At 38.6% G+C, this 27,185-nt stretch overlaps 1 protein-coding gene across 1 annotated transcript in view; it reads right to left on the bottom strand.

Moving 5' to 3' along the window:
* Positions 1–5,513: 5,513 nt before the first annotated feature.
* necab3 (N-terminal EF-hand calcium binding protein 3) overlaps positions 5,514–27,185 on the bottom strand; it is a 36,611-nt gene continuing 14,939 nt past the window's right edge. Inside the window, exons 5-13 of the mRNA XM_008289464.1 lie at positions 25,564–25,661; positions 22,125–22,261; positions 17,699–17,820; positions 15,937–16,016; positions 13,266–13,319; positions 10,512–10,624; positions 9,949–10,026; positions 9,280–9,371; positions 5,514–5,653 (exon numbers count right to left, since the gene is read on the bottom strand). Coding sequence (XP_008287686.1) covers positions 5,625–5,653; positions 9,280–9,371; positions 9,949–10,026; positions 10,512–10,624; positions 13,266–13,319; positions 15,937–16,016; positions 17,699–17,820; positions 22,125–22,261; positions 25,564–25,661 — 803 coding nt within the window. The 3' untranslated portion in view covers positions 5,514–5,624. The remainder of the gene's footprint in view (positions 5,654–9,279; positions 9,372–9,948; positions 10,027–10,511; positions 10,625–13,265; positions 13,320–15,936; positions 16,017–17,698; positions 17,821–22,124; positions 22,262–25,563; positions 25,662–27,185) is intronic.

Here is a 27,185-nt window from a genome sequence, read left to right as displayed (position 1 = left end):
AGAATTACAGAAGATCAGTTACTGTGCTATGTTCTGTGTTTATCTGAAGCATCTCTATTTAAATGCAGATGGCAGATGTTAAATATTGACTCAGAAAACCAACAAAGTCTGTTGGATCATCTTCTGGGGAACCTGCATGTCTGAGCCAAATGTGATAGGAGTCTGTCTAATAGTTCAGATATTTTGATGTGGCGGAGTGACTGACCAGAAAAGCCAGAAGATTAGTATGAAATCACAGAGACAAAGAAAAATGACAAAGTTCACAATAAGTCAAAATTATGAAGACATCACACAAACTCTGTACCCTCTCCAAGTAAAATTTTGCAGTGCTCAGCAAGCTATCGTTTGTGTGGATCGATCACAGTTCATCATCACAGAGCGGCAACGAGGACAACGCAACAATATATCTTCCCATGCAAGACATCACACATCACTGAAATCCCATTTGGATGATAAACTCCCACTATCTCACCTCTCCTTAGAACTACTTTTCTTTCTTCCATCTGTCTCTCACCCCGTCCTCCATGCGGTAAATTTTGCAAATGGTTTTTCGACATCCTGCTATTATCGATACCTGGTGTTCTTCAGGGCCGAGAGTGATTTACAATTATTTACTTTGAAACATATCTTTGTACTAAGCTGCCGCTGAACTGCAACTACACCAGTCACTGCATGAAAAGTAGAATTCATGGGTTTTCCTTACAAAAATGATCAGAAAACTGCATTAAAAATATTTGCATCTTAACTGTGAGGTCTTAATAGTAATAGCGTGGGATAATAAATTTTAGCGATAGCAGCATAGCAAAACCCAAGTCGGTAGAATTTCTAAGTCAACAAAGACAGTGACTCAGTATTTCAGAGGACAGACACCCTCTGAAAACCTCTCACACAATCAAGTCCTTTTTGAAAGAAATGGAGGCATGAAATATAATAACAGCTGCTACTTTGTCACCTTTGACCTCCAGCCTTTAGATTTCTATGGAGCATGAGCCAAACACATCAAACACGCAAAAAAAAGAAAAAAAAAAGAAAGTGCAATGGCTGATCTTCTTTGAATACTAATTCCTTCTAATAAATGTTACTGCTTCTTTGACCTCATATATGCCTAAACAATAAATCTGTGAGATAAAACACATTTTCACATACGGCCATCTTTTACTTTGTGTTGAGATTTCTCAACGCTTTCTGTCATTCGCCACATTCAGAACTTTCAGAACAAACACAAAGAGCTGAGACAAAGACGTGACTTTGTATGCCTTCTGTGTGTTCCCTTTTACACAAGAAAAGTAACCAACGTGGGGGCAATGGCAACAGGGAAGAATGAAACAGGACAACAGATGTCGTTTGGCCACCTTAGCCCTGGCCCTTTGGCTCTCTGAAGTGATGAGCTGTGTTTGCACACATCAGAGCCAAGGGCACCTGCCTGAAAGAGAATTTTTTTTTTAAAAAAAGGTCCGCTTTTAAAAAAAATGTTCTTTTTTCCCCTCTGTTGCTAAAGGAGTGGAGCATAGGGAGGCGGCAGTGTTTTTCTCAGAACTCTGATTTGAAATAACCGTACAAGGTTTTAACCCGGGCTGCGGCTATTCATTGGTGTCCCTTTCGACATAAAGACAAGCATATTCCAGAATCAGGAAATGAATAATAAGAAAGTACTACTTAGGCAACGAAATGAATAGGGTTACAGAAATGTGCTGGAGCTTCCTGGCAACCTTTTTATTTATTTAAGTCATCTATTGAATAATGGCTTGCGTCAGACATCTATGCATAAAAACTCAAAAGGGTCAAAGAAGTCTGTCGTTGCTTATGTTATTTCAGCATCATGCTGGAATAAGTAATGCAACTACAAGAGGAAAATCTCTTGAGATGGTAGGGTTGTATTCTGAGAGAATAATGCATTCCACTGTGGCTTCAGTAAACACATTTCTCATCCAGCACCGGCACAGAATCCCTATATTGTATACGAAAATGGAACAGATTCCCTGCTGTATCTGTAAAATATACAATATATCAGGTGGAACACTGTATCCGCACTGTCTGGATAGAAGAGCATCAGCAATAACAGGAGGAGAATTCATATCTAGTTTGCTGCAGGAGTTGAAGGGGAGACGGATGGATTTTGTTAGAGACTCGAGATGGAATTTACGTTAAAAAAAAAAAAAAAAAGAAACCTACCTATAAAGTTATAGTCATCAATATTTTCATGACATCACATCAGTCAGTCTTCTTTCCTAACGCTGGGCTTAAATCTTAAACAGTGGATTTAGCATCTTAGGAACAGATATGAGTGAGTTGTACTATGAGCACGAGTAGTTCAATGTTTTATAGCAGCTGTAAATTTGAGACTACAGAGGCTGCAGTGGATTTCGGGGGAGCAGTTGAAACTCTTTAGAATATTATTGTCTCTATTAAATTGAGGTATTAAAATGAGCTCTCTTGGATATATTTTATAATGATTTTTTTTTTTTACTCATCTTTCAGTGGCATCTGGGCATATTCTGCTTCTAACAGCAATGTGCTTTGATTTTTAAATTTGTCTTTTTTTTTTTTTTTTTAAACAATATTGCACTTTCTGTAATGTTATGTAAATAGAGCCCACTCTGCAATGACAATAATGGATGCAGGATGATGATGAGGAACGAGAGGTGGGGGTACACATCCTCTGAGCTTCATTTCCACTACACATTCATCCTGCCTAACCAGCAGACAGCCTGCCTGACTGCCTGCTGCTGGCTAGAGATGAGAGGGCTTCAATTCACCGGTATCAATCATACCATCATATATTACAGCCCCAGCAGTCAGTGCAGTGATGTGCCAGCCTGTGCGCACGTTTGCCCATTTCCAAATTTAGTACAAATAATTTCAACAATTTTAGCTATAATGCATTTCTGTCATAATAGGACACTGGCTGCAAGGATGGACCTGGACTTTTCATTGCTATTCAGAGCTTGTGTTATTCTCACACCAAAGGGGAAAATGAAGCACATATCTATTTCTACCGAGGTCTTTGTGTAACCATAGTACAGTTCACTATACACTGGATGCATGCAGCATCCCAATTCCCACTTGCTATGCTGCACTGGTACTGCTTTTGGGTCACAGTCCTTCTGTTGCAGTATCGGAGAGATCCATGTCTGAGTTTGTGTGATGGTATAACATAGTGGCTTCTAACCCTGAGTTAAAAACCTGTACAAGGTTTTACATTACTGGCAAAAGGAAAAACAAGAAGTACAATTCTGCCAAACAGATGTATAATTTATCTTAGATGGTTCTCTAATATTTTTCCATGTGAAATACTACCTCCCCCGAGCTGTAATTATTCAAATGGAACAAAACACGAGGAGAAATTCATTCCCTGATTGAAATGCTCAAAGATATGCAGCTCGTGGCGAGGTCACACCACAAATGGATGGGAACCAGTGGAGCGGTAGAGCCTGTAGACAGGACTCAATAGTTCCAAATTTTGCTCTCACAGTTGGATAATCTTGGTCAGGCAAGTGTGCAGTTTGATTTACAGGGGCCTTAAATGAATTTAAAGCGCTGTCCTTATTTCAAAGCACTGTGGGGAATTCATAGCTCACAGAACACTGATGAATAAAATTATCGACAAAAGCGAGAGTGACAAGTTTCTTTGCTGCCCGTTTGTGAGCTGGACTTCAGGCAATTTTTTCCCAACTTTCTTTTTCTATGATTGCCTATTGGATGATTTGGGTTTCAACATCTTACTCCAATTAATTTCAGACATCTGGGGTGTGCAATCAATTCGGATACAATAGTGAATCCAGCCAAAGCAGCATCAATCAATAGTTTTGCTACAAGTGAATCAAATGACAACGAAACCCACAGAGAATTATCACCCAGTTCAGCCACTCACTCTTTCAGTCTTTAGAGCAAACAATATCAGTGAGTGCTGTGTGACTGTCAGCTTGTTTGCTGTTATAACTGGAGAATGTAAAAAACACATCAGCAGACATAGAACAGTATTATCACTGGATTCATTTCTACTCTTTTTTCTTTAAGCTCAGTTTTTTGTCTTTACCAACTAATGATAAAAATGTTTACCCCCCTATGTTACCTACCTAGCTTTTAACTATCATTTTTATGTTTAGCAAAAAGCAGGTAGTGCAGAGTTGCTTTTTGGCACTTTTTTTTATGCCTGCTGTGGCTGAAAACAATGACAGAGCGCTAAAATAGAACTAAAACACGGAATTTGGGGATTGGCCCATGAAAAAATGTGAAGCTGAAGCTGATTATAAAGGTCTATAAAGGAAGTTCTAGTGCAAATTTTCAGTAACCTCATCAATTCGAGTGCTAATTTTTCAAACTTTTTATCATTTTCACATGGTCATATGACACGTTACTATAAGATATTTAATACAAATGCTTTAATTTTTCCTTTCTGCGAGAATGAATCCAGGAACCAACCGTCTGAGATTTAATGAAATGAGAAAATTAACTAAAAGTTGGATTGTCAGAGGAAAACAAAGCATGTCTGTCAAAATACAAGATAAACAAACAATTAGTATCTTTAATAATTTTATTAAAGTTGTTTTTCAGTCATTTGGTGGTGAACATTACCAAACCAAAGCACAACAGAAATATGAATATATGTGATTTTAGTATATACAGATGAAATAAACTCTACCATGATCAAAATAAATAAATAATACATTATATATATATACCTTTGTAACATAGTGATGCAATGAAATCTCCTCACAAAGTGTTAATTCTCTTACATGTGCACATGTTAAAAGATGTTTTTTTTTTTTTTTTTACTGAGACTGAGAATTCTTCTCAGGTTGAAGACGGAGGAGGTGCAACTAATACCTGAACACTAGTATATCGAGCAATAGATAGATGCCAGGGAAGGTGTAGTATTTTCAGTAATAGCTTTTTATTGGCATTTCTGTACACATGACAGGAGAAAAGCTAAATGAAAGAAAAAACTGTGCTACAATATCATACAGCATGTACAGCCAGGATGTGGCCACAGCAACATGCATGTTTAGGCTGCAGTAACCCTTTGTCTCCTCATCTCCTCCGCTTTTTCATCCCTAATTACTTGTATTCAACAGTAAACAATTCATCAAAAAGCACAAAACACTACTGGCATTGTAAGTTTCGTTCCAATTCGGGCTGCTCTAGTTGCCTACACTAGCGTCTTTTTGGTTGTTCTCCGCCGGCAAAAACATCAGACAAACACTGCAAGAGAAAGGAGGCCACATCACAAATGAGAGACGGGGATAGAAAATTCATAAAATGGCTTTTGCATTGCTGAGACTCAGTTATTTTCAAGTCTATAGATTGGCTATAGGGTGCAACTATCCCTTTTGATATAAGCAGCACAATAATGAGCAGTCAAAGACGGGAACTTTAAAAGATGCTGCTGGAGAATGCTGGATGACGCCATCGTCTCTGTCTCCTGTTGCTTTTAAACACATGGATGCCTTTTGAATTCTTCTGTGTGTGTGTGTATGTGTGTGTGTGTGTGTGTGTGTGTGTGTGTGTGTGTGTGTCTGAATGTGTGTGTGAGAGAGTGCATGTAGGTGGGTGGGTTGATGCGCCAGCGTGTCTTTGTCCGTGTGACAGTGTAGGCAGTAGATGTGACATTCTGGATTTAGTTGCTAGTTGTTAGTCATAATCCACCAGGAAGCTGAAGAGACACATACAGAGAGAAGGAGTTAGGTCACCTTAAACCAATGCACTGTGTAACTCGGGGCAACCGTGTACAACATTTGAAAATCACTATTCAAGGTTAGATTTCATTAAGCCCCAATGTTTCCTATTCATTACCCAGTTTATGTTATTTCCACCGGTCAAATGACAGATGTGTTTATGTCATTGAGGATGGAGGCAATTAAAAAAAAGTTGTTTAAAACATAAGGCTGTGTTTTGCGGTTTATAAACTGTCCTTATTTTTTTGTTAAAACTCGCAGGAGACAAAGCAAATGATTTTACAGTATGTATAACCTGATGACACACTCAAGCTCTAAACAGAGGGGTGCACGAGGAAACAAATAGGACACAGCCAGGCTTTCTTTGTATTGGCAACACACAAAACCCCAGTCAGACATAGTGGACGTCATGATGGTGGTTATCAACTTTTCAACCCAGTTTTTTTTTTTTATCAGGCTCTGACTGTACTCCAATAAAAAGAGGCATCGTAACAAAATGGACCCATCATATGTCGCCTTCTTCAGTCAGGAGGAACAGGTTGGTGTAATGACGAGCTATGAAGAATATAAAAATTTATTACAGTCAAAAACGCTGTTACTGCAAATGATGCAAGACAGGAGTGCTGGCAGAAAGCTGCTAATCATGTAAATCTATATATTTATTTCATGACTCTAAATGCAGCTAATTTACCAGCTGCACATTAGAGCTCTTAAACCTTGAACTTCATACATTTAAATGTGATAGTTAAAAAATGCATTTAGGTTTGACACTGTCGTATAGTCAAGGAAAGATGAAAATTATTTAAGTTTGTGACCAAATCAAAGTGACACTAATGTTACTGATTGAATATTCTCTATGATGAATACCAAATCATGTCCTAGTAGCTGCAGTACCAGCGGTGTAAAACAGAATTGATAGCAAATCAGGACCAAGAATAAAATATCTGTGGATTTTCTGCATCACCAGCTGAATGCATGTACGTTCCCATGGCAACAAACATACAGTTTGCCTTACTGCCACTATATGGCTTCATTCAGTGAAATTACTATCATACAGGTCAAGAGGTTTGCAGATATATAGTATTTCCTTAGCTGAGAATCTGTGTTGCATGTAAAGACTATCATAGGGACAAGAAACGGAGGAAGGAAGATGTTTCTCACAGTTGATTTAAATCCCAAACTCTGAACATGACTTCCTCTGCAGTTGGATAGGTGTGCAGTATAAGTTACCATGGTGATTTAGCCAGCTTAAAAGAGAGCCATCTTTGTGACATTGAAAACTCTGGCTTCAGGCACAAATTCCCTTGCTAACCCATTAATCTTGCTTTGAAGTACACCCCTAAAATTCATAGCGATAATCAAACAAAGCTTGACAGAATAACCGTGTCCATAAAACACCTGCCTGCTGGTGCAAAGGTCCTCCTGGAAAAAAATACAAAGGCCTTCTCCACTGACTGTCAGCGGGACAGAGAATAATAGCAGCTTCTAGGAGCAACAGAATGTTCCGTTATATATATTTTTCTATTATTGATTCTAGAGTCGACCTCTTTCTGCTCTTCTTCCATACGCCTCATAAACTGTCCTTCCTCCTCCTCCTAGTCAGAGCATCGCAAGAAACAGCTTAACAGTGATTTCACTAAGAATACTGCATTAATTAAAAATTAAAACTCACCAAAACACAGCGTTACAGCAGATAAAGCACCCGACATAAATATGGGGATGATATGATTTATCTTAAACTTAAACCAAAGACACTGGTTTGCATCTAGAGATGAGTCCTAAAATAATTGATGAGAAGCTCTCTTTACCCCAAGATGAATTAGTAAGAAAAGTTATAGTCATAGCAAATAAACAAGTTTATTTTGGTGGAACTTTTTCAAATAAATTTTATTTTATGTTCATAATTTTCATCCTGATTTAAGTTTAGACAGTTTCATGTAAACAAACATGGACCATATCTATTTAAGTTTCAAGGCTTCAATCAAATTAAATTGAAGCCTTGAAACTTACTCAGTTTGTTTTTCTTAATGTTCAACTCCGGCTCTGTTTTTATCAATTTTAGTTTTTTTACACCTGCTTTCTGGAATGACTCATACCCTATTCCTGGGTTTCTACCAAAACTGTTTAGTTTATGTCTGAAACAGCCAGCATGCATACATGCCAGTCACAGATGTGTAAGTAAACAACCACCTACAGTAACCTAGCAACAAGCACAACCCATGCAGCACCCACAGCTAAAGCACCATCTGCAATGGATGCAAGGAGGCTGAAATAATAATTAACACTATTGCTTTCTGAAACACACTACGAGTGGTGCCTGCAACAGATTGATGAAATTTCAAGGAGACAGAGAAGAGTCATCATTGTTGCCAGTGATTCATGCTCTGCTGTGAGTTGAGTCAGTGACGTGATGATGAGCAAAATAAAACGTGTGTGCGTCACATGGAAGTCACTTTGCCAAAGGTGGGGTTCCTATTTAATTTTATTTATTTATTTTCTCACTTACTGTATGAATGTGCCTGAAAGAAGGCAAGAAAAATGTTATTTTGTTACTTTTCTCTTTACACCTTTATATTACACACATACCTGTGTGAGGTGCAAAAATAGCTTTAAGTTTATGTAAAGAACAATTCTGATTCACATATAAATTTGTCGAATATTTGCACATGCACAATAAATGCCTGTTTGGAACCCTTTATGTTCAGCAACTTGAACTATTGTCAGGAGAAATTCTGGATATGTGCACAGTTTGGGATGGGAGATTTTAGAGCATCTTAACACAATCAAACCTAATTTCTTGCATACTAACTGTAGAAACCGATGGACAGTTTGGAATTTGAGGTAGTTATTGACAAGATGACCAAGGTTGAATAACACGTCATTAGGACATTTCCAAGTGACGCAGTTTGACATGGGTACTTGGGGCAAGCTAAATATACCACTTCATTTTTAGTTCCGCCGTCTGGCCAGGCTATTTTTTGAAAAGAAATTCTTCAAAAGAGCAACTGCTGGTGACACAGGGGGAGTAACTAGTCTCTGTTTGAGTGACCCAGCAAAGCATGATCACAGACGATCCTGACGGAATCAGAAGAATGACAGATCTTAGAAGAAATGGGCAAATGAGCAGATGGAAAAGCAAGAACTGCTAGCACCCTCTCAGCATGCAGTGGTGTGGGACTAATGTGCACATAATCACTTACGTGCCAAAACTGGACTCATGCTTCATAAAGGCACAATAGTAACCAGATCAAAAATGTCACAACGTGTGTGGATATTTGTCTGCACCACAAAAATCAAGCTGTTTGTGTTAGGATGACGCTTGCACACGTAAAGCAGATTTAAAGCTACAAAAAAAGACACAAAATAATCCTAAGGCAGGTAATATTACATACAACATACTCCACTGAGAGCTCAATGAGAGGCATTGTACGTAAATTACTTTCACAATTTTTGAAGTATGGCCATATCTTATAGATGCTGATCTCACCCTAAGCAGAGTTTGCAGGCCCTGGTGCGATAAAATAGCATCATTTATGATCTTGATGAAAATACAATAACAGCTATAATAATATGTGAAGGAATTTACAGACACACAGATACAAACCTGGGAGCAACATAGTAGATACTACTTCCGCATCCTCCAACATATCAATGATGCAGCGTTGGAAATCTTTACTGTCATTGGACTGAAGATAGCTAAAGAGACAAGGAAAGAAACAAAAATGAGGTACTTAGAGAAAATGAGACAGTTCGGAAGAAATCAGAACTGAGCATCACCTTAAATAACTTCTTTGCTGTGTTCTTGTTGAAACAGAGATTATCTCCGTAGATTTGCAGATTTTATGTTCATTGTTATTGTATGTGGACATTGGACGCATGTATATATGTGATGTATATTGTTTTATTTAGTGAGTAGTCTTTTTTTAAATCTTTAAATCTCTTGTTACTGAAAATCATTATTTTTGATATTTTTTTTGTTTTTAATCACTTGTTCTGAAAACACAACAGGTTTGCACAAAATGTTCTAAATGACAAGTTAATATATGCATTGATTTGTGTATGGCACACAGTAGATACCATTTTAAACCATTTAAGCTGCATCCCTGTGTGTGTTCGTGTGTGTGTGTGAGCAGAGAGATAGGCCATCTGCTCATCTTCACTGATGGGGAACATTTCCATCAAAAAACTTAAGAGTGCCAAACAGTCTGCCAATATCTGACGCACAAACACACACTCACAAACACACACGTACACACACATACACCGTACTGACCTCATCCAGGAGATGCGGTCTTGCCAGAACTCATACATTATGTAACACGACTTTCCCGGGAGCTTCTGAATGGACACACTGACAGCGAGATCGAGAAGAAAAAGTAGAGTGGGGCAAGAAGAGGATACAAAGTGAAAGGGAGTTCACACTCAGCAAGGATAAATTACAAGAAGAAGTTTGAATCTTTTGAGATATGTCAGAACTAGATTTGGAGAAAAGCAAGACAGCAACAGAGCAGTGAAAGGACTTGTTTTCATAGTGTCAATTTTTGAAACTAGTAAATAGGTATTATTGTGCAGCTGTATTTTTTCTCAAACTGCCCACAGTTTGGGGCCACACAAAAGCTGATACAATATCACAGGGTGATTGATGAGACACTGCGAAAATACTGGTATTTTTCGATTCTTTTTGCTCACTTGCATCCACTTTTGGCACAATTTTGGCTGACAACTCAAACTCCTGATTCAACATTGCTCAATACTCGAGAAGTTGCCACAGCAGCAGAGCCTGACGCAGTGCTTTAAAGATATATTGCTTTTCTTGGAAACTAGCACAACACTCACTGCAGGTTGTCAGAGTGAGCTGAGGTGGCATCGATGTAGCTCTTCAGAACTTTCCGGAAGTTGTCCAGATCATCATCAGTCACCGACATCTGCCTCTGAACCAGCAGGATGTTCTGTTTGCAGCGAGAGAAGAGACGTATACGTAGACCGGGGGGTGATGACAACAGATTTCTGTGTATATGTGTGTTGTGTACTTGTGTGTCTATCTTTGTGGGGACCAGCGTGAGTTTTAGGGCCTTGGGGGTGAAGACATCTGTGGAACTTGAGGACATTTTGGACAATCCTCACGTTCAAAGGGCTGTTAGTGGGTTAAGTTTGGCCTAGGATTAGGGAATTCAATATATCAATGGCAGTCCTCACAAAGATCAAAGTGAAAACTTGCATGTGTGTGAAGGGGCAAAAACTCACATCACTCCCTGAGATCTAGGTGTGTGTGCAGACATTGCCAAGATAAATACTTTTGAAGGGGAATTGATTCTGTAAATGTTGTGTCACTTATTCTGTCTCTCACCATATTTCAGAAATTGCTGTTTTGTTTGTCGGTGGAGCTGAAAGCCTAAGTGGAAACAGCTGCGGAAGGCAAGTTGGAAGCACTAAATGTGATGTGGATTTAGTGAAATTCAGAGGCTTCTCCTAAGTTCTGATGATCAAAAATAAAACAGCAAACTGAAGACATAGTTGAATACTAATACCAGACCTGCATTATAATACCTGTGTTGCTATGACACCTCACTGGTGTCTTTTAGACTAGTTTGACACTTTCTCCACACAGTAATGTACTGAAAATAGACACTGGTAGGCTTTTCCTTATCAAATGTGAACTTATAGTGAAACCAAACTCAAGTCTGTCAAGAATCTACTTTCCAAATCAATTGATGCATCTCTTAATGGAAGAAACGAAAAGACCCTTTAAAATAACGAGTAACAGTAAAATTATATATACATATATTTCTTTTATCAATCAATGTACCTGGCAAAAGAACAACTTCCCTGCAAAAAGCTGCAGTTCATCCAAGGCTTGAAATGATTTAGTCTCCCAATGCACCATATCACCATCCTGCCCTCTATACTTTACAAACAATTCACAGCTGCAGTGAGTCACTGCTGCAACTAAATAAAACTTGTGTTAGGGGCTCTGATGTAAGTTCTGATTCACAGACTTGAACCTGTCTCAAAGGGTCAGTTCACCAACATTACAAAAACAGTTTTGGCTGTATGTGTGATATAGGTTTAACTTTGACATCTCAGTTTAGCTTTTTGTATCCACTTTACTTTTGCGGTGGAGAATGAGATTCATTTTATAGTGCTCAAAATGTAAAAAGAAATTACATTTAAAAAATGGCTAAATTGCCTCAGTGAAAAGTTATATATAGATACCTTAATATGCAATATGAAAACATTCTGCATTCCCAATAAATAGAGAAAATATGTACTTCTGTACAACAGCTAAAAACAAACAAATCACTATTCAAATCCAATCTGAGTTAATACAATTTAGACTTATTCTAAACTGCCAAAACAAAACAGAAGGAGATGTCATGCTCTTTCTCCCATTTCTCCCATTTTCAATAGATACGCAAACATGCAAAAGCAGAATTCCACTTTACTAGCACTCTTATAAATAACTGTCACCATAGTTACCCATAACAACAGGCTACACTCTCACCTGTCTGTGGGTGATTTCAGCATTTGTACCTCTCAAGTGAATCATGAGTCAGTTATTTCTTTGGTCCATATGTGAACATGTCAAATGCACTTAGACCCAAAATAAGACAAGTGAAATTCAACACTCTCTTGTCTCAGTCTTAACATAAGCTCACTTGTGTCCACTTTCCATTTTATATATATTTTTGTTACCCTGAGGCTTATCACATACTTATTTTCATAACTGCACAGAGCTAAAGTGAACACATGACAACAAACAGAAATGCTGGTAAGTTGCGGTACTGTCATTTGGTTTGAGATGCAATTGAAATGCAATTTAGAATGAGAACAATGAACAAACTAAAATGAAAAAATACTGTTCTCTATAGAGGAAGACTGCTGAGAGCAGCTGAAAAGGACGTAATAGAATATGTGTCACCTTTTTGGAACATACTGTAGAAATGGAGAAATAATTTAAATAAAGTAATCACTGACTCCACTCCTTGTATTTATGTAGGGATACAGACAGGAGGGGTTCCCTGTATTGAGCTAAAACTCTAAAATGTGAAAACATCCTTAGCTGTAAAGGTTTAGCCATTTGAATCAGTAAATATGTACTTTAAAATTAATACTTACTCTCTGCACTTTGTTCTAAAATCAAGATACTAGTCTGCCAAAAACAGTTATCCTGTAAAATAATTCTGCTGCAGTGGCCTCAGGCAGAGAAGTGTCACATGTCAGTGTTAGAGTGCAAATGTTTCACCATATGGTTCGACCTTCAGTGTTTAATGACTGTGAAATGATGCCTGTGAAAATTATGGTTGGTTTATATGAAAAAAAATCTGGCATGAGCCTCTACAAACTGCATCCTATTTCTATTTATGAGTGAATGAGCATCACTAATCATAGCGTGAATTTTCAGCTGAAAATGTTGTATTCTAGAGACTAAAACATGCAGTGCCTAGCAGCTTGACCATTTACAGACAAAACTAATCAAATAATGATACTGCACTGGTTGAAAAAAAGCTTGCTGGCACAAAATTAATGTTTAGTCAGGGATTCACTCAGGTCAGTATTCCAGATGAAGTCCTGCTATCAGTGGTAACTTACAGACTTGTATGTTCCGGCCAGTGAATCCTCCTTGAGTGGCTCCAACTTAGGACTCTGGAAGAAAAAAGTAAGAAGAAAAGAAGTGTTTGGATTTGAAATATCTGGGTAACAATGATCAGATAGGGGAATGGGCTTAAAGCACTGCAAATAAAGCACTGAAGTTCTCTGTGAGGAAAACACTAAAAAAAATTAAGTATGCAGCAAAATAGTTCTTCTTTCTTTTCTTTCATTTTTTTCCCTATTTTTTATTATGTTACCAACAGAAATTTGCACACGTTTGAAATATATTCCACCAATCCATCTTCAAGCACTTTTCTGGCTCCAAATTGTGGAACAATATATTAGCATATAACAGGGATTTTAAGTTTTTTTTTTCTTAATCACAAGAACATGTATTTTTGAAATAATATGTCAGTAAGACACAAGGCAGCTATATATTCAATCTTTATCTAAACTTTATTTTTACAACCATTTTGCAGGTTATGTAAACCACTGTAGCTTGTAATACAGCAAACAGCACAGAAGATACACAATGAACAATAATACTGATTAATTGAACACGTTTGCTTACATTCACATTTGCTTTCAACAGAAATAAGATAAATAGGCTTTTTAATGGGTTCAAAAGGGGGGAAAACAATGTGTATTACAAACTGTATTGTACTGAGTTTTGTTCTTTTTGCTTTGCTGGTGAATACTATCTGATGTTTTTATGTGTGTAGTTTATCTTTTAATGCAATTTATTTTTTCCAAGATCTATTGTGTAAGACAGTTTGCCTGCGTGGAAATAAAGGTCACATTCATTCGTTCAAAAAGGTCATTGCAATTCTCATAGTAGAGCTAAAATGTGATGGCAGAGTAATGGATGAAATGAAATCAGTCATAGTTGCACGACAGAGAGTATATCAAAGATCTTTCAAAGTAAAACATGTTGACAGACATGTCATTGACCGCATACTGTTAATTTCTTCAAGGGGTTTTGTGAAGGTATCATGTTACAAATAATGAAATAATTTGAAAGTAATAACAGAGAAAGAGGTCTCCATCTTAAAGGTTATGTTCGGTGTGTGTGTGTGTGTTCGTACATAGGAAACATAACCTTTGAGGCAGAAAACTCATTCTGTTGCCTTTGAGAGAGCAGCAAATAAGAATAAGATGGACGGAAGGTGTGCGTGATGGTAGCAGCGTCGAGGTGTGGGGGATGGATATTGCACTCAGAAAATCCTGCAGGTTATGAATTGCTTTGATATTGCACTTTGAGTCCCTCTGGGTTGACAAAACAGAGGACTGGAGAGAGAAAAATGCTTTGAAAGGAAAGGAAGAATGAACATCAAAAGGCAGGAGTAACGGGAGTTAATAAAGGGAAGAACAGACAGAGAGGGAATGAGATGGAGCAGAAGATGGGGCAGGAGAGCGTGAAAGAGGCTCCGGGATGTGGTGGTGAGAATGGGTCACAGGATGAGTGATGGAGAGGTGACTGGGCTTTGTGTTTGACTGATACACAAATTTGTAGAACTCCATTTAGAAAAGCAGCATTTTTACATGATGTGAGTCCACCCATTTGTTCTTTTATATCACCACAAACACAGGTTGAACACAGAATTTAAAATACATGACATAGCCGACAACTAAGGAGACTTTTCACATCACTACTGAAACCATCTTGCCCTGATAGATAACACCTTGTCCATGAGATAATAATGAAAACACAAAACTAATCCAGTGAAATCCACGTTGTAAGGAATCTCGCCTCTTACATAAATGTAGCTCCATGGAGTTATGCACACTCTGCAGAGCTATTTGCGTAGTCCAACTCTGTACTTGTCATTATTCTTAATACTTTAATATTGCGTGCCCCAAAGAAACTCATGCATTAGGCGTTTCTATTTTGCATATTCTCTGCACAATTTGTCACAAATTGTTCAAGACTGAGTATGTGAAGAAAAAAAAGAAGGTGGAAAGCCTTAGATGTTTTATTATTTAACTTTTAGATTAATGCCATTACCTGCTCAAAAAGTTAAAAAGATTCATTGCTGATGATTGCTACATATCTGTATTCATAGAAATGCTAAGCATTCATTTAATCTATGGGTGATCACTGGCACCAGCGTTCTGCAATATAAAGGCTTTTTACTCACATTTTTTGTATCTTTTATTTAAATTTAAATTTAAATTATCTTATGAGCAATAAAAACAATATTTGTTGTATACTTATTTTCAAAAACAAGCAAACTGGTTCAGAGTTGAAAAGACTGAAAATAACTAAACTCTTGATGAGCTAATTTTGATAAAAGACAGAAAAGGAAACTTGTCTGAGCCCGAATAGCCGAATAGCCGACTATTCGTTCGCTGTGCTGGAATCGGGATATCAAACTGGATCTGCCGTCACAGCTAAACCTAAACACAGAAACTGCTCTGTGTAGTCAAATGCTACCTGTGCGTCGCGTCATGCTCACTCCAGCTCGTAGGAGCGCGTCCGACCCCCCCCCCCCGTCGACATAAAAAAGGTCACCGCGTGGCACCTCCGACTATTCAGGATGTTCGTTATTAATTGGGACCGAATGTCCAGAGATCAGAAATTGCTATTCGGACCAGCCCTACTACAAAGCAGACAAAATTTGCCAAACATATTGTTGTCCACATTAAAATACACAGAAAGAAACTTTCTTACCTGACACTCCAGTTTATCCAGAAGTTGCTGCAGCCTGTTGATCTGGGAGCACCAGTTCTCTCCACCTTCCATAGTGACACCTGTAGACAACCAATCACACACACACACAAAATCAATCACATATACTAAAGTTACTGTACATATATACATTGGAGTTGGGAAACAGCACACTTTTCTCTCTGTGTTCAAGCCTTTGATAGATGAAGGAAACCCCATCCAGTCATGTCCAAATAGATGTTTACTAAGAAAGGGCAAGGGCAAAAGCATATAGAGCAACATTTAAAAAAGGATGAAGGACTCAAGAACAAAACTATTCTTTCACTTGAGAATAACTGTCCTTCTTTGCAGGCTTATGATTTTATGTTCAATTTATCAATGTAAGTGAAGAAGAAATGAGTGAGGCTCAACATAGAGTAATTTTCTACAGAAAACGTCAATATGTTCTTTGTAGGTGAAAAACCTCTTGAGGTAAAGCATACTTGCTCTAAATATTCACATTACCAATGACAGCGATGGGAATCATCCATGTATACCCCACTGAACATAATATCTCTCAGTGGCTGGCAACTAAAAGTACATCTTTTTATTGATGTACTTTGGCAGTGATGCAAAACTAATAATAATGATGATGATGTCTGTGTATGTATGGTGTAATTCAGCAAGGTAGGCATACATAAACACATACATATATATATAATAAAAACAATAATTAATATTAGTTAATTAAAAGTCTTAACACATCAATAAGAACATTCTGAGTGATATGTACATTATAGTGAAAGTGTGCCGTTTTAGACAATTATTTAGACAATTTTTCAAATGTAAATGAGGTACAAATCAATGAGCTTCAGAGCCACCAATAGAGCAGGGAAGTGAGAAATTACCATGAGACTAACTAACGAGTTGTTAGTTTTGATGTTTTAGGTGTGTGAACATGCTAAGCACGTTGAAACACAACCACTTAGTCTACCGGAAAAACAACGCAGAATGAAGTGTTAGGGGATAAGCTGATTTCTGGTATTCCTTTCCTGTGCTTAGAATAACAAAAGCAGTTCAAAAACATCAGATTTCTAAAATGCAAAAAAATGCCACCTATCCAAGCCATTAATTGTCAAAACAGAAAAAAAAAAGATGGATTTTTAATTTTCCAACGGTTCTTGATCTTGGATGTCTGGTTCCATCTGGGGAAGTAACCAAATCTTAGCTTTAAAATCTCAATAGTATAAAAAAAAAACACTTTATTCTGCATGTTTTATTTACAAATTTGCCAAAAATAAAGTGTTTGGTCTGTTAAAAATGAAACAAATTTGTGTCACTTGGTGCAATCGAAAAGCTATTAGTGAATCATGTATGACCAGCAGTTACATTATGAAAATTTAGGGTCTTTTCAACTGAACTGTGCTAAACTGCAGACTGTGTTTGCACAAAGCAAATATATATATAGTACCTAGAGGTAATATTTTTTCCGGTATTGGTAACATATGTGGGTACTTGCAAAAATGTTGTACGTGTTGGTTGCAGTGGGTTCTTTTCAAAATTGGTAAAATAAATATTCAACTTTTGTCTTTTTAATGATTTATAGCATCATACCTATGTTATACTGTACATATGACATGTTTAAATTTTCTCCACTTTCAGTATGGTTGTGCTGGTTCCATAGGGGTTAAAGTCAAATAGCCTACAGTGAGAAAATTGGGGCATAAGCAAAAAAAACATTCAAGAAATGTTTGGGGTTCAGAGAGTTAAAAATAATTCCTCCTACCTGTGGTCAGGATGGCAGAGCAGGGATCGGATGGGGACATGCACAGGTTGTTATGGACCCTGCGACCACACCGCCTGCCGTTTCTCTGTACCGCTGTCAGCTCCGGTGCCTTTACCTCTCTCCTGCCATGACAGCGGTAGAGACCCAGGGAGACAAACATCAGAGAGAGAAAGACAGAAACTGTCAGAGGAATGTGGGAAAGAAAAACAGAAACTGAAGATGTGGCAGAGGGAGGTTAGTCACATGGGGAAAGAAGAACAGCATACAGAGTGAAAGAAAGGAGAAAATAGAGAAGATTGGGCAAAGAGCAATGCATGGAAAGAAAGGGAGGGAGGTGAAGAAGGATACATTAATAATTGATTTCAATCAGAAACTGAGATAGGTTAATGTGTGATAGAGGAGACAGTTGGTGGTGCACAGACACAACAACCACAGATGGAGCGCAAGTGTCCAGAATAGAGGTGAAAACACTTAGTGACAGGCCGGACAGACACCAGTGCTTATTACCCCACAGGCAGGGATTTAGGGAGGATGGACACTTGCACTTACACACTTACACAATCACAAACACACACTTTCTGTCGTAGATGGGAAAGTGTTTGCTGTGCTAAATGCTGAGTGTCAAGGGCAGGACGTCAAGCACTCTATGAGTGTGACACATGAGACATGTACTCAAACGGGTGCGTGAGTGTCGGCATACTTTTATTTCACTTGTGTGTGTTTGTGTGTGTGACTCCATGCGCCTAAATGCCTGTGCAGATTTGTTGTTGGTGTGTGCTCTCCTTCCTTTTGCTGTGTCTTTGTGTGTGCACGTGCTATTATGTGTGTGTATGTATGCGCAACATCACGCTGACTGCACAGAGGGAGCGCATTGCTAGGAGGTTCTCATGCTGAGAACAGCCTGGAGCCCAAAGGCCACTGCAACAGCCATAAATCCACTGCAGTGAAGCAAAGGAGAGAGAAATAAGCTGTTTGTTGCTTAATTCGGTGTGTCTCTAATTCTGCCACTCCCAGCACTCACACATTCACTTAGTCTTTCCAAAATCTATATCTGTTTGAACAATCTTGAAAGAGTCATTTGTGACCAAAAAGCTCCTCATCATGTCCCTTTGTGCACCTCCTCCTTTGTTTTTTGTTTTTTTTAAAATACATCTTAAGACTCTGCACCATTCTGTTATTTGTCTACCTCTTGAATTCATCTTTGCTTTCTCTGTGAATCAGTTTTTCTATATGTCATTGCCACTCTTATCAATCATTCTTCTCCTCCCCCTCTGCCTCCCCAGTCCCCTCTCAATAATTCACCTTGGCTATAATCGCCCTATTATTTCCAATAATACCAGTGTGGCACCCAGAGGGGAGAGAGGAGAGAGCTACTGAGCCCTGACGCATGCAGTTCAACAGACAATACCCAGCTGCAAGTTGTGCTACCAAACTGCTTAGCCATGAAAAATGTAGAACGCATCCTTGATATTTCAAATATAACAGTGAGTGGTTTGGAAATGTTTGAAAATGATCCGTAATTATCTTGACTTATGCTGGTAGATTTCTGCTCATTAAATGAACATGATGAAATGGGTTTTTTTTTTTCTTAACATCTTCCAGATTAGTTTTCATGCATCAAAGAAATGCAGAATCTGATTAATGCTAAAATCGTTAAGGTACAACTATCCAAATGTTACAGAGAGGAGTCTATAGTACATGTGTTGCATAACAAAAATTAGCAATCAGTTAATGCCTTTGCATACAATGACTCGTACTTTGTGATACCCAATTCCCAAATCAATGACAGCAGTTTAGATCTGCTTTTATTCTATAAGCTCCAATTGCTTTTAACGAAAGCCTTCCGGTCTTTGAGAGAAATTCTGAATTTCAAACAGCCTCCTTATTGGTGAGGTGACTGTTTGAATGACTGTGAGAATGTAGTAAATTCAAAGCTTGGTGCTGAAACAAAGACACTTGAGGTAGCACTGATTAGTAGAATTTCCTTACTGCTCAGATCAACCGATAACTTCACTGACATTTTCATTTTTAATAGCATGAAGGTAGTACTGAAAATGCGCCATGCGACTGCTTTTATGGTGGTACTTTTGAAGAATAACATGCATGTGTATTTTTATTTAGTATTATGCAGTGATTACTGTGATCTTGTGATGCTGTGGATGAATTTGCCTAAAAGAAGCACTACAAAGTGAGCTGTACGACTGATTGACTTTCCTCAGACTTTAGAATCAGAATCCGAATCAGAAAAAGATTTATTGCCAGGTATAGTTTACACAATACAAGGAATTAGTTCTGGTGGGTTGATGCAACAACTCTTCCAAAAGCTGCTTTACACACTATTAAATTGTGTCCTTTTGCCTCCAGTTTTCAGCATGAATATAAAATTGTATAATAATATAACATATGGCGACATAGTTCAGCAAAGTGTAAGATCTGACTGGATTCCTCCAGTCTGTGCACAGTTATTTTTCACCTCCAGCTAACCTCCAGCTTATGTAATGTACTACACTGCACCATGCAGTATGCATATGTAGTAGCACTTGGTCTGCTCAATCCATCACTTTCATCCTGCAAAGAGTTCTCATACCTACACCGCCTCACATGTTCACGCCTGCCTATGCGAGTCCTAATCAACTTAAGACAGAGCTCTAAAATAAATGAAACTATGTGAAAAATGAAAATGACATACACTCACCGGCCACTTTATGAGGTACACCTGTCCAACTGCTCGTTAATGCAAATTTATAATCAGCCAATCACATGGCAGCAACTCAATGCATTTAGGCATGTAGACATGGTCAAGATGATCTGCTGCAGTTCAAACTGAGCATCAGAATGGGGAAGGAAGGTGATTTAAGTGACTTTGTACGTGGCATGGTTGTTGGTGCCAGACGGGCTGGTCTGAGTATTTCAGAAACTGCTGATCTACTGGGATTTTCACGCATAGCCATCTCTAGGGTTTACAGAGAATGGTCTGAAAAAGAGAAAATATCCAGTGAGTGGCAGTTCTGTGGGCGCAAATGCCTTGTTTGATGCCAGAGGTCAGAGGAGAATGGGCAGACTGGTTCGAGCTGATAGAAAGGCAACAGTAACTCAAATAACCACTCGTTACAACCGAGGTATGCACAATAGCATCTCTGAACTACAGCAGCAGAAGACCACCCTGGGTGTCACTCCTGTCAGCTAAGAACAGGAAACTGAGGCTACAATTCGCACAGGCTCATCAAAATTGGACAATAGAAGATTGGAAAAACATTGCCTGGTCTGATGAGTCTCAATTTCTGCTGCGACATTCGGACGGTAGGGTCAGAATTTGGCATCAACAACATGAAAGCATGGATCCATCCTGCCTTGTATCAACGGTTCAGGCTGGTGGTGGTGGTGTAATGGAGTGGGGGATATTTTCTTGGCACACTTTGGGCCCCTTAGTACCAATTGAGCATCGTGTCGACGCCACAGCCTACCTGAGTATTGTTGCTGACCATGTCCATCCCTTTATGATTACAGTGTACCCATCTTCTGATGGCTTCTTCCAGCAGGATAACGCACCATGTCATAAAGTGCGAATCATCTCAGACTGGTTTCTTGAACATGACAATGAGTTCCCTGTACTCCAATGGCCTCCACAGTCACCAGATCTCAATCCAGCAGAGCACCTTTGGGATGTGGTGGAACGGTAGATTCGCATTATAGATGTGCAGCTGACAAATCTGCAGCAACTGCGTGTTGCTCTCATGTCAATATGGAGCAAAATCTCTGAGGAATGTTTCCAGTACCTTGTTGAATGTGTGCCACGAAAGATTAAGGCAGTTCTGAAGGCAAAAGGGGGTCCAACCCGGTAGTAGCAAGGTGTACCTAATAAAGTGGCCGGTGAGTGTATATGACACATAGATAGGAATTATAACACCAAATTCATCACTTCCACATAAACAAAAAACAAAAGCTCCTTACATTTCAGAACAAACCATATGAACTATTCTCTGTCTAATCCACCGCTATGGTTAAAGTAAAATTAGGTTTGTGATTATGAAACAAGAAAGACGTTGGTGTTGGATTTTTAGTGATTGTTGTGGTGTGGTTCAATATGAAGTACCAAAAGGTCTTGTACAGAGTATTAATATTAGTATAGAGACACCATGTTTATGCTTATATTAAGAGCGGCATAACTGTTTTTCAAAAAGACATTGCACTAGAATACAAACTATTTCTTGCTTTGACACTGTCTTGAATGTAAAGACAGGTATTATTTTGTCCAGCTACATGATCGTAGTACTGACCTGCCAGCCATTTAGCGCTCTTGTCAGACAACAAGGCTCCACTTGAGTGTTGTCAAAGACCATAATATAATATAGATAATGTGTCATACTGAGACAAATACCACCCAACAAACAACACTAAACACAGTGTGTCATATTAGAGTACTAACGGGGCAGGGCTGCTCTGCTCTTCCACAGCCTCCATGGCACACTGCAGGGACCTCTGTAGAGACAGCAGCTGACTGGATGTCTCTCTGAGCATGAACCTGGTGACAAACTGACCCAACACGCTGGAACCCTGGTACTCCTGAGAGAGAGAGAGAACAACACACAGAACCAGAGGTTAAAGCACCAGACAAAATCAACAAGACAGTAAAAAGCAGCTCTGAGACGAGACAAACCACACAGAGATGGAAAGGGGAGATGATTTGATAAGTTGTCCAAAACAATGACACGAACTTCTGAAATGTGTGACGGCTGCAATTAAATGGGCTAATTAATTCACTGAACACATACATTATTCAGCACTGCGTATCCAAATTCCAAGGTGGAAGAACTTTAATAGGAGACATAATTGGCGCTCAAGTCCCCAAACACGAATGTGATTACACATTCTCAGAGGAGTCGTATTCACGCGATGTGCTAATGAAGTAACAATGCAGAGCTCCTTTTCAAAACTTATGATGACAAGTGGCCCCCACTGACAACACATCGTGGGATTAACAGTCCAGAGCATCGACAGACCGCAGCTGTTAACTAGTGATTGCCCAAACCTCTGAGGACTTCCCCACTTTGACAGCTTTAAAGAGCCAGAAAAGAGGAGCAAGGTGATCTAATTAAAACAGGATGCATAATTATTCCGAACACATCTCCTCCCCTCTTCTTATGTAACAAGCATTGCTGTTTTCTCCTCCAGAACAATTCAAATCCCCAATTTGTGGCTGTTACCTTGAAAAGTCCAGAGGCAATTTTAAAATATCTTGTCAGCTGCAAATGAATAATATAATGAGCAAGGATTCAAAATACAAGGCTGCGTAAAATTTTTAGGTTTTAGGAAAACACAGTGGAGCATTGGGAAACTCAAGAGAAACATTTCATGTGGTAGTTACACAATTCAAATTCACAGGCAGATGCTCATTTGTCTACTCAGCAAAAGCTACTTCAATAAATCTTCAGGGAATATTTTGAGGTTCTTGCCAGGAATTAGATGAGAATATTGATAACACTCTCATCGTTGAGATGCAGTATGCCTTTACCTGAAGATTCATTACTGGAGAGCTATGGGACACACTATTACCTACTATATGAAAAAAACGGTTTGCCTTCACTGTCAGTGAGGAGAATCAGCATTTGCGTTTGCATATTCATAGAGCTATTTTACAAAAGCTTCACCTACATCTTTCAGCCCTGCACTATGTATATAGGGATCATCACACCTTCTCACATTCATGTCTAGGAAGATCTGCTGCTTTTGTTACTGTGCAACATCAGTAGAATATACTATTTATTATATATATACATATGTTTTAGCATACTTAATCTCGATCTTATCTAATAGAACCATACACTCTTCTTTTATTGCTTTTATTGCTTTCTCCTTTTAGGTGTCGAACTGCATCACTGAAAATGATTTTTGTCCCTCAATGTGTTTTCTGAGAAAAATAGTATATTAATGTCTGTATCGTGTACTGCATATGAGGCTACCACCAACAGCCTGTTAACTTAGTTTGGCACATAGATGGTAATGGTAAACAGCTCGGGGGAAACTGTAAGTAACAGAATCTAACTGCTCTTACTATCTATCCATCCATCCATCCATCCATTATCTATACATGGCTTAATCCTCACTAGGGTCGCGGGGGGGCTGGAGCCTATCCCAGCCGACTTAGGGTGAAGGCAGGGGACACCCTGGACAGGTCACCAGTCTATCACAGGGCTGCACTAAGAGACAGACAACCAAGCACACTCACATTCACACCTACGGACAATTTACAATTAACCTCAACATGTTTCTGGACCTTGTGAAAGGAAGCCGGAGAACCCGGAGAGAACCCACACTGCACGGGGGAGAACATGCAAACTCCAGGCAGAAAGATCCTTGCGACCTTCTTGCTGTGAGGCAACGGTGCTAACCACCGAGCCACCTTGCAGCCCCTGCTCTTCCTAATGACCATGAAAGGGAATAAACAAATAAGATAGTTAGACACAGTCAGGGTAGCTGTGTCCTGCTGCTTCCAGAGTTTGTACTGAACTAAATTTACCATTTTCTAGCTACACAGTAACTGTATGTTAACCTCACAGACATGAAAGTTATATCAATGTTCCCTTCTAACGCTCATCAAGAGAGCAAATTCGCATGCTTCCCAAAATGTTTAACTACTCTCTTAGAATAAAGCATATTTAAATTTTTGGTAATGGGGATATGTCTGGCTGGAGTCAGAGGTGGACTGATAACCTGGATATTCTGTGGATTGAACACAGATAAGGGCAGCTGCATGTGCTGGACTGGAATGGGCAGATTGACTAATCAGCATCTATGTGCAGCAGCAGGAGCAGTAGAGGACCACAAGAGCTGGACTGCAGGTAAGAAACAGAGATCTGAAGATGTCCCTCGAGGCAGCAGAGGGCAAGTGGGAAGTAGAGGAAGTCAAGTAACCAGCTTGGGCTACATGTTGGCCCATTAATCACCAACTGCAGCTTTTACACCAGGTAGTAAATAAAAACAGTGTCGTAATGCATTGTATAAACCACACAAGCTGGATATTATATCAATATTATTATCAATAAAAGTATTAAATATTAAGTTATGATCAGAAAAGAAATACTTATTTAGCCCTAGACAGAAAAGTAATCAGCTTTAAAGAAATCTCTTAAGGTATGTTTATTCAAGGTGAGAGAAATAAACAAATCCTGTGTAAAAGCACTAAACTGACATCACTATTATCCATAGGTCTACTACATTTGCTATACAACTATTTTAGCTTGTACAGTACTGTTTGGTAAATTAGGAAAAGAAAGCTGCTGCATTTTGTTCATGGGCAGATTGCTGTTACATCCCAGCCTCCTTTGTTAACTCATCTCTTTTGGGAGACTTGGTACAGCATTGGCTCCATCTGTGCATGTTGGTGTTTCCTCTAATAGACAGGAATCAGGACCAAATTAAACTAAGCACATTCATACCGCAAAACCCAAACTTTGCAGGCATATGCATGTGTGTTTGTGTCTGTGTGTGTGTGTGCTTGTATTACTCATATTGCAGGCATCTGTTTACACAGTCACATTGTGGGGACACACATCTTTTGGGGAATAAAAGCAAGCCCACATGATGAAAATCATTACGACATTTTACGGTGAAGACTCGGAATTAAACAATTATAGTTGGAGTTAGGGCATGACTTGAGGACATGAATGTAAGTCAGTGTCCTCTGAGGTGATGGAAACATATTTGCAACACAAGCAGGCGATGCTTGTGAGGAAAAACAAGCAACACTTGCACAAGTTTTAATACCACAGAAGACTACAGTAAGACAAATTCATGTAAAATTAAATGACTCACAACATAACTAGTTTTGCATTTCAGGGACAACAATAAAAGTAATCATGCCATACCTCTTTAGTTTTGTCCATTGCCTTTAAAATTGCAATATTCAGGCTCTCCAGGGCTGAAAGGACATTTAGATACTCGCCAAGGTGCTGAGAGAAGTAATCTAACAGGAAACAGAAAGCAAACTGTCTGTGTCATTGCAGTGTCAGAACAATCAAAATCTTATATGCTGCCATGACAAATTCCAATGAAAATAAGGCCATTACAAAGCAGCGATCATAAACAAGTAAAAATACCTTTTGGTTTTATCAGCAATTACAGTTGGAAGAATTTGATGTTCATATGTCTATGCATTAGTAACACTCAGCTCACACCAAGCCATGAAATTTATACTGAGCTGTTTTAATCATTTCTATTGCCAAGTGTCACAAAAGTGGCTATTTCACTCCAGTGTTCTTTGTTACTTTCATGATAGAAACCGTGAAGCTTATTTTAAAACCAGATATAGCAAACGGTTACAAAAAAACTCCTGCATGTTAATACTTGTTTCACAAATGAGTTCACAGAATCAAAAAAACTATGTATATTTAAGTTTTTCACTGACTCACAATAAAAGACTGTGTGGGAATTGTTCTCCAAACCAATTTACTACCACAGCAGTAAAGCAGAGAGAGATTTTAATTAATTCTTAGTTCTTAATTAACTTTAATTGAAGAGCACAGTCGATAAGACGCAGTCAACAATATATCAGCAGTACCCTTTACACTTTAAAGATTCGAGTTGCCTTACTGAATTTTATCCTTTGAAACACTTGGTCAAAAGAACACAGTGAAGTGACTGATGTTCAGTGAACTACATCTGAGATAAAAGGAGCATTCTGTTATGGAAAACAGTCAACTTCTCTTGACGTCAAATGGAAAAGATGCCATGCCCGTTCAATAAATTATGAAGAAGCTATATTCTGGGTACAACTGGTATTTACCACTCTCTGCCCTATTTCTTCACTTTATTCAGGCCATCTGACACACATGCATTTTTAAGATGACAAAAAAAAATAAAAAATAGGTCAGAATATTTGTGTCATATTTTTCCTTCATATTTACAGATTCAAATCAGCGCTGCAGGTGGGTGGTGGTGTTGATGGTTGTGGTGAAATAAAACGTTTTTTCATCTGAAAAAAATAAATCTAAAGAGGAGTCAAAGGCATAGAAGTCAAACAAGAAGATTCTTCAAAATGTCAAAATTTTGGAAAATCTGCTTATTTTTCTTTTTATGTGGATGAGAAGATCAGAATATTGATAACGCTCTGAGGTCCAGGTCTGTAAATGTCAAGATACACACCACTGGCAGCTAGTTAGCTTAGCATAGCCCAAAGACTGGCAATGGAACTGCAGCCTGGTTCTATCACAACCTCCAAGTCCTACTATCTTGTTACACTGACATCAGTTATTTACTTGTTTTAGTTAAGGAGGTTTGTGCAAAAAAAAAAAAAAAAAGACTTTATGCCAAAATAATTATCTCCTATGTGTGATAAAAGGCAGAAAAAAGAGTGGTGTTGACCTTTGAATTAAGCACATTTCCAAATGTTTGAGCAGCTGCTTTCAAGCTAGCCGCACCAATCAACTAAATATAGGAATCTGCAGACAGCTAGCAATGATGTTGGTAAAATTTAAGAGTTTTACAGAAA

The sequence above is a fragment of the Stegastes partitus genome, unplaced genomic scaffold (assembly GCF_000690725.1).
Source record: "Stegastes partitus isolate 25-593 unplaced genomic scaffold, Stegastes_partitus-1.0.2 Scaffold617, whole genome shotgun sequence".
Taxonomy (NCBI): Eukaryota; Metazoa; Chordata; class Actinopteri; family Pomacentridae; genus Stegastes; species Stegastes partitus.
This window is presented reverse-complemented; position numbering and strand designations above follow the sequence as displayed.